Source organism: Tursiops truncatus, chromosome 12 (genome assembly GCF_011762595.2).
Source record: "Tursiops truncatus isolate mTurTru1 chromosome 12, mTurTru1.mat.Y, whole genome shotgun sequence".
NCBI classification, from domain to species: Eukaryota; Metazoa; Chordata; class Mammalia; order Artiodactyla; family Delphinidae; genus Tursiops; species Tursiops truncatus.
In genome coordinates this window covers 62731024-62748710 of record NC_047045.1, presented here as the reverse complement: position 1 = coordinate 62748710, position 17687 = coordinate 62731024, and the positions used below count along the sequence as shown (strand labels likewise).

The 17687-nt window shown below is 42.8% G+C and overlaps 1 protein-coding gene across 8 annotated transcripts in view; it reads left to right on the top strand.

Annotated features, from left to right (window-relative positions):
- The window catches only part of MAP3K5 (mitogen-activated protein kinase kinase kinase 5), a 247245-nt gene that overhangs the window by 211095 nt on the left and 18463 nt on the right, over positions 1–17687 (top strand). For 7 of the 8 annotated variants that reach the window (XM_073789644.1, XM_073789647.1, XM_019951636.3 and 4 more), the window contains 6 exons: positions 2122–2279; positions 4736–4913; positions 5630–5650; positions 8535–8712; positions 8803–8971; positions 14604–14789. In XM_073789644.1, coding sequence (XP_073645745.1) covers positions 2122–2279; positions 4736–4913; positions 5630–5650; positions 8535–8712; positions 8803–8971; positions 14604–14789 — 890 coding nt within the window. Of the gene's footprint in view, positions 1–2121; positions 2280–4735; positions 4914–5629; positions 5651–8534; positions 8713–8802; positions 8972–14603; positions 14790–15303; positions 15576–17687 lie in introns of those variants that run through there. The other variant, XM_073789646.1, reaches the window with a different exon arrangement.

The following is a 17687-nucleotide window of genomic DNA, read 5'->3' as shown; positions in this document are numbered from 1 at the left end:
TTCTATTTTTTGAGTAAATAGACACCAGAGTCCTTACAATGATGGACAAGGCTCAGACCTACTCGGATTCCGTTACCTTTTAGACCCACTTCCTATCCTTCCCACCTTGCACAGGCCTTCCTGCACTTCCTTCATTACACCAGGCGGGGTCCTGCTGCAGGGCCTTTGCACATGCTTTTCCTTCTATAACACTCTTCTCCCAACTCTCTGCCTGGCTCAGTCCCTCACTTCCTTCAAGCCTTAACTCGGATGTCATCTCAGTGAGGCCTGTGATTGCCCTGTTTACATGGCAGCCCTTCCCTGGGCACTTCTTTTTTTTTTTTTTTTTTTTTTTTTTCGGTACGCGGGCCTCTCACTGTTGTGGCCTCTCCCGTTGCGGAGCACAGGCTCCGGACGCGCAGGCTCAGCGGCCATGGCTCATGGGCCTAGCCGCTCCGCCGCATGTGGGATCTTCCTGGACCGGGGCACGAACCCGTGTCCCCTGCATCGGCAGACGGACTCTCAACCACTGCACCATCAGGGAAGCCCTCCTTATTTTTATAAACACAGCCAGTTTCTAGCCTTTGATAGTGGATTTTGTAGGAACTGTTTAGAGGACATTTGTGTAGCAGTTTTCACCTATAAATCAGGCATGGGGCATTCATAAAAGGTGTTGCCTGTATTTATCAAAATGTCTGTCACTTTGGTTATGAATCAGAAAATACTGAAGTGGCTCTTTTGGCAAATGCCTCAGAACTTGAAATAATTCATTATGGCATCTTGGATGGGTTATATCATTTGTGTGAGTATATCAGAAGCCAGGGATATGCAATTATCTGTTCCTGTTCACACTCCTGACTCATTGCTGGACTTTGAGAAATCACTACAGGTTAGATGTATAAATTTAGCCTCTAGTTTGAGCCAATGAGACAATTGCAATTGAGTGTCCACTTGGGATATACGAAGCCGGAACTAGAGCCGGAGTTCTTGGCCCCCACTTAATGCTCTTTGCGTCATACCAGACTCTATGACTTTCTGATTCCATGAAGCCTTTTAAATCTCCTCTCTTTTTCTTTCTATTCTTCTAAACTCTGGTGGTTTGTCTATACTGATGGCTCATGACCTGTCTTTGACCCATTAAATCTGTTATCCGTGGACCACAGGCTCACAGCAGAAGCCACGTATGTTAGATTTACAGAATAACGTACACCCAAAATTATTTACATTATTATTATTATATATATATATTTTAGAGGATATTGGGGGTAGGAGTTTATTAATTAATTAATTAATTTTTGCTGTGTTGGGTCTTCGTTCCTGTGTGAGGGCTTTCTCTAGTTGTGGCAAGCGGGGGCCACGCTTCATCGCGACGTGCGGGCCTCTCACTATCGCGGCCTCTCTTGTTGCGGAGCACAAGCTCCAGGCGCACAGGCTCAGTAGTTGTGGCTCACGGGCCTAGTTGCTCTGTAGCATGTGGGATCCTCCCAGACCAGGGCTCGAACCCGTGTCCCCTGCATTAACAGGCAGATTCTAAACCACTGCGCCACCAGGGAAGCCCCTATTTACATTATTTTTAACAGTGACTTTCAGAATCTTCATGCTTTCATGGTTAAGAAATGAGAATGAAAACAGAAGAACTGAGCATTCAATCAGGAACTGAGAAATAACAGACTAAGGAAATGGATGAATGACCTAAATTTTTCCTGGAAAAGATTAGAAGTATACATAAAGGGAGTCTTCATGTATTTGAAAAACTGATTGCAGAAAAATGTGTGTTGATATATTTTCTGTTATTCTCAAGTGATTGTTAGAAGTTTCTAAGAGGTCCCAATGAAATGATGCCTCAATTATAATCAACTATCTAGGAAAGGAGAAAGTATCTATTTGTAAACAGATAATATTACTATGCTGTTTTTATGTCACCAATGAAATCCATTATGAAAACTGCTATTTCCCCTTTTATTAACAGCATATAAAACTGGAATTCAAAGAAGATGAGCTATTAAGACCCGAATCGTGCTTTTTTTTTTTTCCAAATCATGCTTTTAAAGTTACCTTATTTATATAAAGAAATTGAAACTGTCATTAGGTGTTCATCTGTTTTCTCTTTTTAACGTGTAACTGTGTTTGAATTATGTGCAGGTACCCTTCAGTATATGGCACCAGAAATAATAGATAAAGGACCAAGAGGCTACGGGAAAGCAGCAGACATTTGGTCTTTGGGCTGCACGATCATTGAAATGGCCACTGGAAAACCACCCTTTTATGAACTGGGGGAACCACAAGCAGCTATGTTCAAGGTCACATTTCATATGTCTTAAATGTCTTAAAAACCAGTGGTTAAAGCTCTTCATAGCTCCTGGATGTTCCATGTGCGTATGTCATATTTTTTTAGGTAAAATGAAAGGAGCCTAAGTAAGCACAATGTAAGATATAAAGTTCAAGATTCACTCCCCCTGTTCAGCACCTCTGCCTCACATGGAGCATCTCTCTCCACATTAGTTTTCCCAACTATAAAGTGAGATTCAGTGTAACTTCCTGTGACTGCCCTTTCACCATGCAGTATAAATAACACATCACTCCACAGAAGATGATTTAAGCTCTTTGGGAAACACAGTCTGAAAAATCTTCCACTGAGGGAGATATAAAAACATGTTTTCTCCATTTAGGTATTAAAGACATATTTTCCTTTACTCCTCTATCATAATAGTTTGAAGGCTCCGTAGATAAAAGGGCATAGTTTCTATTTTAAGTACATCAAACTTATTCTCATCTGTCTACTCTTCTAGCCTGTTCATTTGCCCATTAGTAACTGTTTTGGGGGTGGGAAAGGAAGCAGCTCCATCTCTCAAAATAGGGAGCACATGATATGCAAATAGGGAGCACATGATATGCAAATAGGGAGCACATGATATACAAATAGGCCTGAGAGAGCCCAGGGGCCACAGCTTCAGCATCCGGGTCCTGGGCAAACAATGACCTGCCCATGAATCCCTGTAGTCCTCACCTGCCACTCCACCAAGCCAGAGGAACATTAAGCGGAACACCTGTTTCCCAAGAAGTAAAGCTCACATGTCTGCTATTCTCTAAGGCATCGGACTTTTGATCATAATTTGTTATTCCTTTCCCTGCCACTGATCGTGTTTCTAGTACTTACTCCGTTTGTGAATAGCCTCTTATGAGGGACCACGTAGTACGTACCCTTCTGTGTTTGTACAAAGCTTGGTTTACTTTAAGAGACAATATGATAGGCTACTGCTGATACAGAAATAGTAGTGTAACCAAACCTGAAAGAACAATGAGAGCTGCTCAGGGAGCTGCCTTTCTGGACCTGAATGGATGTCTTTCTCTTCTTGGCCAGTCTTTCAAGTTTTCACCAGTCTCTAGGACTTCACTCTGAAATGCTCCTCTGTTACCCACACGGTGCCGGGATTATTATACAACATGCTTTAGATGAGATAGCATACTCTGGCACAGTTTGAATCCAGGCTCTGACACAGTCAAACTATTTGATGACTTTAGGTAAATTACTTAACCTTCTTGTGTCTCAGTTTCCTCATCTATAAAATGGGTATAAAAATAGTACCTATCTAATAAAAGGGCTTTGAGGAGTGGATAAGACAATATGTGCAAAGCACTTAGAACAGTGTCTGACACATAGTAAAGGCTTTATAATTATTACAGATAATTATATCTTATTATCTATATAATAATAAATTCATATAAGCTATTTAATAACAAAGAAGATTTCCTTAGGAAGTTTTCTCTGTACTAAATACATGAAAACATTACTGAAAGAAAATTAGAGTGACGTCAATGAGAAGAAAGTTCTCATTGTTATAGAAAAACTGTTTAATTTTAAGTATTTTTATTTATTTATTTTTATAAATGTATTTATTTTATTTATTTATTTTTGGTTGCGTTGTGTCTTCATTGCTGCGCGGGCTTTCTCTAGTTACGGAGAGTGGAGGCTACTCTTCGTTGCGGTGCGCAGGCTTATTGTGGTGGCTTCTCTTGTTGCAGAGCACAGGCTCTAGCCACGCGGGCTTCAGTAGTTGTGGCATGCAGGCTCAGTAGTTGTGGCTCACGGGTTCTAGTGTGCAGGCTCAGTAGTTGTGGCACATGGGCTTAGTTGCTCCGTGGCATGTGGTATCTCCCTGGACCAGGGCTCGAACCTGTGTCGCCTGCATTGGCAGGTGGATTTTTAACCACTGTGCCACCAGGGAAGTCCCAATTTTAAGTATTTTTAAATATCTCTTTTAATGTAGGCAATTTGAGACAGGGAAAACATTCACAAACCATGGCACAGGAGAAACAACATATGCTTTAAGCCAAACAAATGAAGGTTCAAATACCAGATCTGCCTTTTCATAAGCATATAACCTCACACCTGTGAGGTTATTTTTCTCATTGCTGTAACAGGGATAATATTTAATCCACTGGGTTGCTGGGAGTATTCAGTGAATCTCATAAATGGAAAAGCCAAGCACAAAACGTTGAGGACTGAATTATTACTTTATAGTGCTGCTGTCTACTGTCTTAAGCTAATTACTATGCCTGTGTCATTGATAAACTTACAAAAGTGCTCTGGAAACTTTCCATAACCTACAGAAAACAAGTCCTGTCTCACTTTGAGAAAAGCCATGAATTTGTAGTATATGATAAAGGAGGTTGTTGCATTAGGTGACCAGGTTATGCAACCCAGAGCCCATGGGATAAGATGGTCACTCAGAAGTCACGTTGTGCTGTGTCTTAGGTGGGAATGTTTAAAGTCCACCCGGAGATCCCAGAGTCCATGTCGGCAGAGGCCAAAGCGTTCATATTGAAATGTTTTGAACCAGACCCTGACAAGAGAGACTGTGCTAATGACTTGCTTATGGATGATTTCTTAAAAGTTTCAAGCAAAAAGAAAAAGACACAACCTAAGCTTTCAGGTATGTCGTTGCCTTGAAGGGGGTATAGGTCATAGTCACTAAATCCTAAACTTTTAAGGTGGAAGATTTTTCCAGAAGTAAGCTAATTTGCTTAAAGACATCACTGAAAACTGGTCAGGAAGCAGTGTTACCATCAGTTTCACAAACGCTAGGGCCTCACACATAATAATCTTCCATCACATGGTTACTAGGGAACTAGAATATAAGCATCTATATACTAGCATCGGTGATACAAAGATCAAAGTTAAAGGGGTGAAATGTAGCCTTTTCAAGCTGAAACTCCAAATTACCACAGATGGGCTATAGGGCTATTACAGAGCTGTTAAACTTCTAAGCCATCTAGATAATATGTTCTTTCAATTTTAGGTAGTAGAAAATACTCATTGCCTCTTAGAGGAGACTATCTTTCTGAATAATGAACCCCCCCTCAAAAAAAAAAAGGAGAAGATCGCCAGTTATAAATAAAATAGCAGTGTGAAAATATAAATTGTCTTTTTGCAATAATTTCCATAACTCATTTCAGAAAAAAAAAACAAGCAAATGATTTGTTTGTTGTTAGCATTTTTGGGGATTATGTGGGATGACATGGGCAGACTGAATGTCTGGAAAGGACATCAATCTCACTTCAAGCATTCACTTCATGTTTTGTTGGTTTCTTAGTTCAACAACACACCCAACGCGTGCTTATGTTGCTGTGTTTGCTTTTCTTTCCACAGCTCTTTCAGCTGGATCGAATGGTGAGTTTATTTTTATATTGTCCATTGAGCTGAAGTTTGCTGCATCACAGTTAAGCTCTAGATTGCCTGTCAAAGAGCCTCATCCTCTGTTCCTTGCTTATATGGAGGGGCTCCTCTGGGTACTAAGGATGTATGGCTGCAGGCCTGGCTGGGTTCCTTCCTTCAGAAAACCCCTCACCTTTCTCCTTCATGAGAGAGGCTTCCATTGTTCCTCCCTAAATGGAAGATGGTGACTGTTTTTGAAATCTTCAATTTGAGAGGAGTCCATACTTTCTTATTGAGGAGCCAGTTGGCCACCTAATGGATTTCTTGTGGAAAATTTCAATGCCAGACACCTTCCTCTGTCAGCTTTGACGTCCTATATTCTCTCTGGATTTAGTTGGTCAGGACAAGTTGTGATTTTTAATATTGGCCTTTGCAGATCATAACTAGGAAGGTAAATTTGCTCTAGGAAGATCAACTAATGCATTTCAAGGAACAGGAAAGAAATGACCATGGCTTTGGCTTTTCCTAAGTTGGATGAGCTGTTGATCACGTAGGCAGGGGGCTTAATTGTTCACTGTGAGCATCGTGTGCATTCTCCCACAGGCCAGGGGCAGTCTTTTGCAGGTTCCTTAAGGTTCCTTAAGGTGCCTCGGGCCAGAGAAGAGGCCCAGTAATTGGGGTTTCTTGGCCACAGCCTTTCCAGATTCCTCCATCAATTCTGAGAGTCAAGGAGAACTCTGTGAAGAGAAGCCCCTCCCTTTCTTCCTTTCTCCACAAGCAGCCTAGACGCTGGAAGGCAGTCACTGCGTTTCACAAGGAGGACCCGGGGTGCGCCACAGCCTCCCGACCAGCCTGTTTTTGGTGTCATAAAATGGGCACTGACTTTGGACTTAAGCAGAAGTTGATTCACTTTGGACTTAGTTGGAAGTTGGTTCTGATCCCAACTGAGGCACTTTCTAAATATGTGACAGGCAGCAATTTACTTGTTTCATCAGGCATTCTATGTTGAGAACAGTACCTACTTCACAGATTTAGTTCTGAGAACAAAATAAAAAATATATACCAAAAGAGGCTGGAGCCATGCCCAGAAGCTCAATGCATGATAGCTTTATCCCTTCCATATGGGTCGGTTTTTGTTTTAGGAAACATTCTCATCACGCACATATTTAAATTATGTGAACTCAACTATACACACTTGGCAAGAGAGAGCTAGAGAGAGAGAATTTAAGCTGATAGTTTTGCCCACAAGCCCTCTCGGTGAGCATGTGCCTTAGAACAAGCGTGAGATGGAAGGTGTCCACCTGCTCAACTCTGGGTCACCTTTCCCACGCGCCCTCCCCCCTCTGCACTCAGGATGACTCAAGAGCATTGGGGACTCTGCTCTGGCTTTAGAGTCTAACTTAAGATATTTTAGAATCTTAAAGGACTTCCCGGCAGTCCAGTGGTTAAGACTCTGCGCTTCCACTGCACGGGGCACAGGTTCGATCCCTGATTGGGGAACTAAGATCCCACGTGCTGCACAGCCAAAATAAAAGATATTTTAGAATCTTAAGATTTTATAGAGTCAGAATTAAGAGGATGGGCACTGGGGTCAGAGCTGGGTTCATGCATTAACTGGGGGACCTTGGAAATGACTTACCCTTAGTCACCTCATCTGTCCAGTGGATTCAGTTAGACAACCTGCCCATGGGTCTTTGTAACTATTAAAAACGATTACACATGTGAGATGCTTAGCAACTGCCATAGGTGGTTATTGTAGACCACAGTCCAAAAGTCCCCTCTCCTTTTTTTTTTTTTTTTTTTTTTGCGGTACACAGGCCTCTCACTGCTGCGGCCTCTCCCGTTGCGGAGCGCAGGCTCCGGACGTGCAGGCTTAGCGGCCATGGCTCACGGGCCCAGCCGCTCCGCGGCATGTGGGATCCTCCTGGACCGGGGCACGAACCCGCGTCCCCTGCATCAGCAGGTGGACTCTCAACCACTGCGCCACCAGGGAAGCCCTCCCCTCTCCTTTTCCTAAAAACCCTCCTGTTCCTCCTCTCTCAGAACTTCTTCCAGGCCTCCTGAATTCTCTGGATGTTTTTTTATCTCCCAGTGACCCATCCCTTTCTGTTCTGCCCTCTTGGCCTGAGACATTGATTTGCTTGGTAAAGATGTTTCTGGCAAAAATTACTTATTTTAAAACCAGTATTTGATGAAATGTAGGCACCTCCTGTTGTGCCAGTTCAGTCTCCATCAAAATAAAATAAAAGCTTACATTTGTTATAGAATCATAATGTCTGAGAACTGGGAAAGACCTAAGAGATCATCTAGTCCATTAGTTTCCAAAATCTGTGTTTAGTAGAGAACCTTTTTTTTAAATATGAATCCTTAAGCAGAGCCCTGATACATGACTGAAAGAACATATTTGTTTCAGGAAAAACAGGGTTGGAACCTCTGTTCTAGAATCACAGAATCCTACTCACTCACCCCATCCAAGGCAGCCCCAAGAAACAGGTGAACCTTAAACTTCTGAGGCACACAGTTTACAAATTATGAATCTGGTCCTTTATTTTATAGATATGAAAACTAAGACTCATCAATGACCTTCCAAATAGGAGGACAATAAAAACGAAGGGCTCAGAACCCAGAAATGCTGGGCCTGGTGCTTCCTCCAGTTTCACATCCCTGAGATACTCCTTTCAGAGCCCAGGAGGCCCTTTCCTCGCCGACCCCCTGCATGGGTTACACTGAGCATTGGGAGGCACCGTGGTCCCACGACCAGCCTCTTACGAAGCGTAATTTTGCTACTCACTGAAACGAGACCCTTGACAAATAATCTTGCTGTCTTTCAATAGGTGTGTCCGTGTGTGCACGTTCTTAGAAGCATTAATCGTCTCCTTCCCCCTCTCGTGACACGCAGAGTATCTTAGGAGCATCTCCCTGCCAGTGCCTGTCCTGGTGGAGGACACCAGCAGTAGCAGTGAGTACGGCTCAGTTTCTCCAGACACGGAGTTAAAGGTGGATCCCTTCTCTTTCAAAACAAGAGCCAAATCCTGCGGAGAAAAAGATGTCAGAGGAATACGGACGCTCTTTCTGGGGTAAAGACCTGGCTTGTTTTGGGTGAGAGAAGTATGTTGTGTGTCATTTTGTGAAGAAAATTGTGATTTGTGCTGTCTGAATTATTGCAGCATCCCTGACGAAAATTTTGAAGACCACAGCGCTCCACCTTCTCCTGAAGAAAAAGATTCCGGATTCTTTATGCTGAGGAAGGACAGTGAGAGACGGGCCACGCTTCACAGGATCCTGACGGAAGACCAAGACAAAGTTGTGAGAAACTTAATGGAATCTTTGGCTCAGGTAAAACCCCTCATGGAGACTTCATTTCCCCTATTTTAACAGTGTTATAACCACTTGGAACTGTCACACGTGATGTGAAGACATGAGGAAGCTGCTGCTCTCCTCATGATAAAACAAACCTACCCCAGGGATAGGCAGATCCCTAACACAGAAACTGGGTTTTTGAACATAAGCTATTTTTAAGTCAGCAGCAAAATTTTCATGTTGATGAAGTTCCAGCTGGTCCCTACACACCTTTTCACCCTTCATTCATTTGTTTATTCATTCAGTCAATAAACATGCACTGAGCCATGTGAATTGCTAATTCTGATATTAGCATGAGGGTACCTGCCATTGGCTCCTCTGAGCATTTGGGAAACATCACAAATTCAACAGAGACCCCTGTGCTTGGAGGGCTACAATTAGATGGAAGGTGATGGGCAATAATAAGTAAATTATCTAGCGTGCTAGGAGGCCATTCGTGCTATGGAAAAACAAAGCTGGTCAGTCAAATTCTTTTTCCCTGAAGTATTTGTTTGCTAAGTTGCCGTCACAAAATACCTTAGACCCAGTAGCTTAAACAACAGAAATTTCTCTCTCACGATTCTGGAAACTGGAAGTTTAAAAGCAAGGTGTTGGCAGGTTTGGTTTCTCCTGAGGCCTCTTTCCTTGGCTTGCAGATGGCCACTTTCTTGCTGTGTCCTCACCTGCCCTTTTTTCTCTGTGTGCCCCTGGTGTCTCTTCCTCTTCTTATAAGAACACTAATCCTATTGGATTTGGGCCTCACCCTTATGATCTCACTTAACCTTAATCACCTCCTAAAGACCCTGTCTCCAAATACGGTCACATTGGGGGTTAAGGCTTAAAAACATGAATTGGGGGGTGGGGGGAATGGCACTGTTTCATCCATAATACCTGGGAAAATGTATTCCCTGGGATTCTGTTTACAGAAATGAGGAAGAATCCCCTCTGAACTCTGCCCCAGTGGAAATAGGGTTTCCCCCGCCTCCAAGCTGTAGGTGATGCCTCCTGTGCCTGGAGCAGAAGCTCAGGCCCCCTGTGGGTGTAAACCTCCCAGACATGCTTGGCCCAGACATGACACTTGCATCCTCTTTCAATTCTGTTGGCGTCAGGGACTTGTGTACCTGCTTTAGCACCTGTGGCCACCACCTGTCCCTCTCTGATCATTGTGGATGACACATAACTTCTTCCCTCCCTTCTGTCCTAGGAAAATACCTGCAAAAATGGATGGAGCTGGAGGGATTGGGTCAAGTTTTAGTCTCAGTCTAGCAGTTTACCTGTTCTCAGCTTTTATTGGGATGTAAAGGGAGCCAGGCTCTCTCTTTCTCAGCTCTTGCTCTATAGCCCCTGCTTGTCTTTGTCTCCAGAACCCCACTAAGTTTCTCTGCTGATTCCATCGCCTTAGGAATTCTGTAATGTTCACATCGTTAGATCCCGTAGGAGGAGCTGAAAGGCCATGTGTGTGTCAGCAGGGTCTCTGGGTACAGGGAGAACTGAAATTTCCAGGTTCTGGGAAAACTCTGACTTGGGTCCTTAAGGGAAGCTGCCTCCAGCGAGCAGGGACTCTGAGGCCCAGAAGGGAGGTGCTCTGGGCTGAGGGGCGGCCAGGCCTCTGAGTTGGAGGTAGAATGAGTGCTGAGGATGCCATGCAAGAATCTGGAGAGGTGGAGGAGACAGGAGCAGTCTGGAACCTTCAGCTGTCACTCTTGCCTTTCTGTCTGTTCACTGTGGTCATTCAAGGACTGAGAATCGGATGGTGTAAGATAAGAAGGGGAATCAAGTTTAGACGGAAGGAACAACTGGGCAGTAATTGGAGGTCATTCATTGAACAAATACTTACTGAGCATCTACTAGATGCCAGGCACTGTTCTGTGTGCTGGGGACACTATAGTGAGCAAAATAGAAAAAACATCTGCATCTCATTGAAGCTGACATTCTAGTGGAGGAAGAAAAGCAATAAAAACACAGTAAACATGTAGTTGAATATATAGTAACAAATATAGTTAAATATATAGTTATATGTTGCTACATACTATGTGTGTTACATATATGTTTCTATATATGGTAAATATATAGTAATACTAGCAAACACTTTCTATGGGCCAGATATTGTTCTTAGTATTTCCTGTGTCTCTGCTCACTTAATCCTCTTGATAATAGTCCTACAGCACTAGTTTTATTAGTATCCTCATTTTGCAGATGAGGACACAGAGGCACAGAGTTGTTGAGTAACTCACCGAGGCCATGCAGCCCCAAGTGATGGAGTCGGGATTTGAACATAGGCAGCCTGGCTCCAGGGTCTGTGCCGTCAAGTACCACACTGCTCTCCCCACTGCTACACCAGAGGGTGACAAGTGCTGGGAGAAACATAAACCAGGGGAGGGGACAGGGTTTGGGTTGGGGGAGGGAATCACCAGCAGCCACTGTGGAATGAAGGCTTCTGTTTTAGGTCAGAAACACAGAACGCAGGGATTGCTTAAATCTCGTAATCATCCCCAATGAGTGTGCTTTTCTAATACAGAAAGTATCTGCTTGTTTGGGGGTTTTCTTTGTCTTCCCTGCTGGACTGTAGGTCCATCAGGGCAGGGACTGCCTTGGTTAGTGTCGTTGTCCCAGCCCTCAGCAAAGAACCTGGCAGGTTTCATGACCATGCTGAAATTCTTAAATTTGGAGTTGGTTAATCCTATTCAAGTGTTTGTGACTCCCTAGTTTTTTAAGCAGGCTTGAATGTTCTCTATAAAAGGAGAAAGGGGAGCTTCCCTGGTGGCACAGTGGTTGAGAGTCCGCCTGCTGATGCAGGAGACACGGGTTCATGCCCCAGTCTGGAAAGATCCCACATGCCGCGGAGCGGCTGGGCCCGTGAGCCATGGCCACTGAGCCTGCGCGTCTGGAGCCTGTGCTCTGCAATGGAAGAGGCCACAACAGTGAGAGGCCCGCGTACTGCAAAAAAAAAAAAAAAAAAAAAAGGAGAAAGGAAAGAAAAACTTAAAAGCAACTGTCAGAGGGCATGCCTCAGTGCACCAACATGAAGTGACCAGTGGGGACCAGAAGTGATTCTGAGGTCAGAATCACTTAGTAAATCCAGAATCGTCAAGGGATAGACAGGGTGCTTCTGACTGTACTGCTGGGGACTCTATGAACCCTTTCCTGTGGCATCCCATGGTGATCTTGTGATAGAGCAGGTTCTGCCCCAAGGTTACTGCTGGTTCATCCAGCTGATTGGGGCAATAGAAGGTAATGATTAGGAGCTTGGGTTCAGCCTCAACTTGACTTTGAGGCCTGGTTCCACCACATAAAGGCTGTGTGATTTGAGCAAGTTATTTAACCTCTCTGAGGCTGAATTTCCTAATCCATAAAATAGAAGAAACAATGGTATTCACCTCATAGGGTTGCTATAAGGAGTAACTAAGATCATGAATCATTGAGATAATGATAGAACGTATTCCACAAATGTTAACTATTATTGTTATTATTATCATTATCAAGCAGGCTAATAACAGTTACCTAGTATCTTTAATTCTCTTCTACTACCAGATGGAGATAAGTCTTTTCATTGTATTAAATATTTCTATTAATAGATACATCTTTACATTTAAGCCTACCCTTTAGAACAAGACTGAAAGGTAGATGTTGGTCAGGTCCTCAAAGCGGCCCATGAAAGCCCTTTCAATCTGTAACATCCTTCTGAAATCCACTCACCATTTTTAAGGAAGTTTAAGGGATAAAGAAGAGAGAGCCCCTTTGCAGGAGAATCTGTGATGGTCCTCTGGGTGCTCAGGAAAGGCTCACTGTCAGATGCTACTTTCTGATACTGAATCAGTCTCACCTGGTACCTAAGATGCTTGTTCATGAAGGCACGTTAATGAGTGCACACGGGGAGGCAGGAGTGAGAACAGAAATAACCATTAGGTACGTGATGAAATATCCCAGACAGAAGAACATTTCCCAGGGTAGACAGCATTCCTTTGTAGGGCAGTGGCACAAAAAACCAGAAGCAGCATGTTTTTCTGTTGTGAAAACAAAGCTAATGTCCAAAAAATGATTGCTATTTAAACTGCTGGCAAACACGTAACTGATTTTTCACTAAGATAAGCTTCCAATTTCTGAATAACTCACATTTCTCTTTTTGAACATATTTTCATGTTACTGTGATATTGCCTATGAATCTTTACTTTGGTTGTAATTTAGTTCGTGGTAAGAAAAGAAACAAAGTTTATAATTGTTCCCAGTCTGATTTTAAAATATTCCCTTAATGACAGTTTTCAAGCTTTTTAATATAATCTTTTCTCGTCAAAACATAAACATGAGCGGGAGCTCCCAAATGAAAATATATTGAGAGAAAGAACTTGATGGGACATTTCTCGTTTATTTTAGTAGACTCCTAGAAATTGTAATTTTCACAGCCCAGCTGAGGAATTTAATTTTAATGATGCAATAACAAAATGTGCAATATGAGATAGAAATGAGCATGATAAAAATCCAGTTGTTTCTTAAAGTTAAATGAGGATAAATAACATCCTACTGTGTTTCCTTTAAGGAAGCAATGTTCCTTGCTCAAAGTAAAAAAAAGAGTTCAACTTGAGGGAGGGAATTTGTTTAAATATTGTATTTAATTTTTAATATGTGAAGTCATCCATTTGGTCCGTTCTTATAACTAATTGCCTTATCACTGGGTAGGGAAAGTTTTCCCGGGTGGAGTCTGAAGCGAGCCCCTTTTGACTACAAGGAATTGACGCGCTTTAAGGGCAGTTGAAGGACTGCAGACATGTAGGCAGACACACGTAGCAATGAGGGAAGTGGCCTTTTCAGGTTAATTCCAACCACGGCACCTAGCTGCGCCTCACACAGGCTGAAACTAGAGTGTGATTCCAAGGGCCTTCAAGTCCCAGGAGTCTGTACATCTCTCCTCTGGCTCGGTTGCTGTTGGCCCACTTGGTGTGCCGTTGCTGTGTCCGTCCACTTCTCTCCCTACTGATCATCATTCTCTACTCAGTTGTTTCTGCTTCCTTCCTTCCTTATAACTGGATGTACTCTTGCCCCTATTTTATTATATTTTTGTAAAGTTTTCTTGATGTGGACCATTTTTAAAGTCTTTGCTGAATTTGTTACAATATCGCTTCTATTTTATGTTTTGGTTTTTTGGCCATGAGGCATGTGGGATCTTAGCTCCCCGACCAGGGATTGAACCTGCACCCCCTGCATTGGAAGGCAAAGTCCTAACCACTGGACCACCAGGGAAGTCCCATTGCCCCTATTTTATGACTTATCTCTCTGGGCAGACTTTGAGCCTGAGATCCTACGGCTGAATCTCTCTTTAGCTCCCAGTTAAAATTTCTGAGAGTGGAATCTTATGGCCCCAGCCTGTCCCTGTTTGGGCAGAGCTTTGTCTATCTGACTATAACATGACTGTTAGACAATGTATGGGGCAGGTGCCTTTCCTCCCAAAGTCTGATAATTTCTCTCTTTTTTTTGCCAGGGAAGGAGCCATATAGTTCAAATATGGTCTTTCCCCTTAGCAGGGGGGCATTTCTAAGCCCAGTTCTTCTGGCAGCGGCTGTGGGATGGCAGACCCATGGCTGATACATCCAGCACAGATACATCTGATCGACAGATTATTGGTTATTATTCACAGGGGGCCGAAGAACCTAAACTAAAATGGGAGCACATCACAACCCTCGTCGCGAGCCTCGGAGAATTTGTGAGGTCCACTGACCGGAAGATCATAGCCACCACCCTGTCCAAGCTGAAGCTGGAGCTGGACTTTGACAGCCACGGCATTAGTCAAGTTCAGGTGGTGCTCTTCGGTTTTCAAGATGCTGTAAGTATGATATTTTGCCCATGTTTTCCCGCAGACTCCAGCCAAAATTAGTCAGAAAAATAGGATAAGAACATAAGTTTTTATCTTTTCTTTCTTTAATAATTTTGATCAATTCTGTTCTCTTTGGATCATAAATAAGTATGAGATGGTTGCCTGTCCGTGTGCCTCAAAGCACCAGATTTGTTGTTTGGTGTGTAATCTTGTATCTCCCCAGATTAGATACACATAAAATTGAACACCATGGAAAATAACAAAACTCACAAACATCTCCCATGGCTGCACTTTGTTCTTATCAAATCATGTAGTCAGTCACTATTTATTTTGATGATTTTAGCAACAGAGCACACTTTAGTCCTGCACTTTCTAATTCTATATGAGACATGCCATCTAGTGGTCATTGAGAAAAATGTAACCGTACAGACAGGAATGATCGGTAATTTTTTTCCGCCCTGCTGTGGTTTCCATACAGAACATTTTAAACATACTTGTTTAATAAATATTCACTATTTCCTAGCCAGCAATATACTTCAGAGCACAAGGCATCACTGGATGAAAATTAATTCACAGGATCTGGTGAGAGATCGCTGAGGATTCCTCTCTCTCATATTGAGTTGCTATGCAACACAAACTTGAAGCCAGTTTTCCAGAAGCCTGATTCAAACCATATGTGATATTCTTGAATGAGACTTGTTTGTGGAACTGTGTACCAAAAAAAGCCTGAGGTCCTTCCCGGAAGGCCCTTACGAGGTGTGGGAGACTGAAATAAGAGAGTTCTTAAGTGGCAGGGGGGGGCGGATGGTGGTGGGATGAATGGGGAGATTGGGACTGACGTGTATACACTAATATGTATAAAACAGATAACTAATAAGAACCTGCTGTATAAAAAATAAATAAAATAAAATTCAAAAAAAGAGAGAGAGAGAGAGTTCTTGACAGTGCCTGTCGTGTGAATAGGGAAGCACTTTGCATGATTTTATTTAAATTCCCCAAACTGACTCACTCCTAATGTGTTTATTGCTCCTACATAGGCGATGTCTTGACAATTGCATTTGGTGCATCAAATGATCCCTGATTTAAAACCAAATTGTAATCCTTCAGTGGCTACTTGTGCTCTCGGGAGCTCTGTGTTAGCCGCTCAGTCTTGTGCTGTACTGTGGGCAGGGCAACGCTCCTGACTCGATTGGGGTCGTGGAAAATGAGAGCAAAGCCTATCACTAATATTAAATGCTAAAGGCACACTCACTCTGTAACTAGTGAGCCCCAGCCATCTGCGAACCAAATGAAATAATTTAGTGACTTTGTACTTGCCTACACATTTGGCTCCCAGCCTAGAGACTGGAAGGCAAATAGGCGAGTAGAATTCAGATTGAGAGTGGGTAAGTTGTAATCCTGGGCCACAGGCCAGGTCTCCCTCTCTCTCTCTCTCTCTCTCTCTCTCTCTCTCTCTCTCACACACACACACACACACACACACACACACACACACACAAACCGTTCTTGCTCACTCACTGTCCAGGATGGGAATGAACCCAAAGAATGGGCCGGATATAATATACTGTTTAATGAAGGGCTATGAGAAGCTGGTCGTGGTGATAAAGGACCCCTCTTCCATTTACTATTTGTGACCCTCGAGAGAAATATTCTTAGTTACTAAATGTTATACCGGCATTTGTCAAATAAACAGGCAAGTCCTTTATGAAAGTACCAGGACAAAATCAGTCTGAAAGGACTTCCTAGAACAGGTGGGAACCTTGCAATGGTTCGCTTCCTTAGGAGCAACTATTCTGAGGAATTCCTCAGACAGACTGCTGTCTAAACTGGGGGATTTTGATGAAGATGGACCAAGGGCAGGAATAAGCAACTGGAGCTCCAGCTTTTGGTGTGAGATTACAGCTAGGTCCCCTTCTCCCCAGCGTCTTCTTAGATCTCGAGTCAGAGCCCTGTTGGGAAAAGAGCCTCTTTTCTTAGATGCCCATGTCAACCAGAAATTAGTGGAGTTAACTCAAATTTTAGATAAGCCTCTCTTAGCCTTATGATAAAAGTTATTTTTAAAAAGGTAATGTGGGGACTTCCCTGGTGGTCCAGCAGTTAAGACTCCGTACTCCCAATGCAGGGGGCCGGGTCTGATCCCTGGTCAGGGAACTAGATCCCACATGCATGCCACAACTAAGAACCCACATGCCGCAACTAAAGATCCCACATGTTGCAACTAAAGATCCCAGTGCAGCCAAATAAATAAATATTTTAAAAAATAAATAAATAAAAATTAAAAGGTAACGTGCACGGCTTATACATACAATGGAATATTATTCATCCTTATAAAGGAAGGAAGTTCTGACATATTACACTAAGTGAAATGAGCCAGACACAAAAATACTGTATGATTTCACTTATGTGAGATACCTTCAATAGTCAGATTCATAGACAGGAAGTGGAATGGTGGTCGTCAGGGGCTGGGTGGAGAGGGCAAGGGGAAATTGTTGTTTAATGGGTGTAGAGTTGCAGTTTTGCAAGGTGAAAAGAGCTCTGGAGATGGAAGGTGATGATGCTTGCACAACAATGTGAATGCACTTAAGCCACTGAACTGTACATTTAACAATGGTTAAGATGGTAAATTTTATGTGATGTGTATTTTACCATAATTTTTGAAGAGAAAAAGAAAGGTAATGCATATATCTACTTCAGTGTCTGCTTAAATATGTGAAATATTACTAGTCACTAAAAAAATATAGCCTGACAACAAAGGTTTTTAATGTGAACAGCTTTTCTGGAAGAGTTTGGCAGATTATTCCCCCGTTTAAAAAGGTATAAGTAACACACCATTGTAAAGCAATTATACTCCAATAAAAATATTAAAAAAGTAAGATATAAGGAAGCGTGGGAAGGAAAACAAGGCGT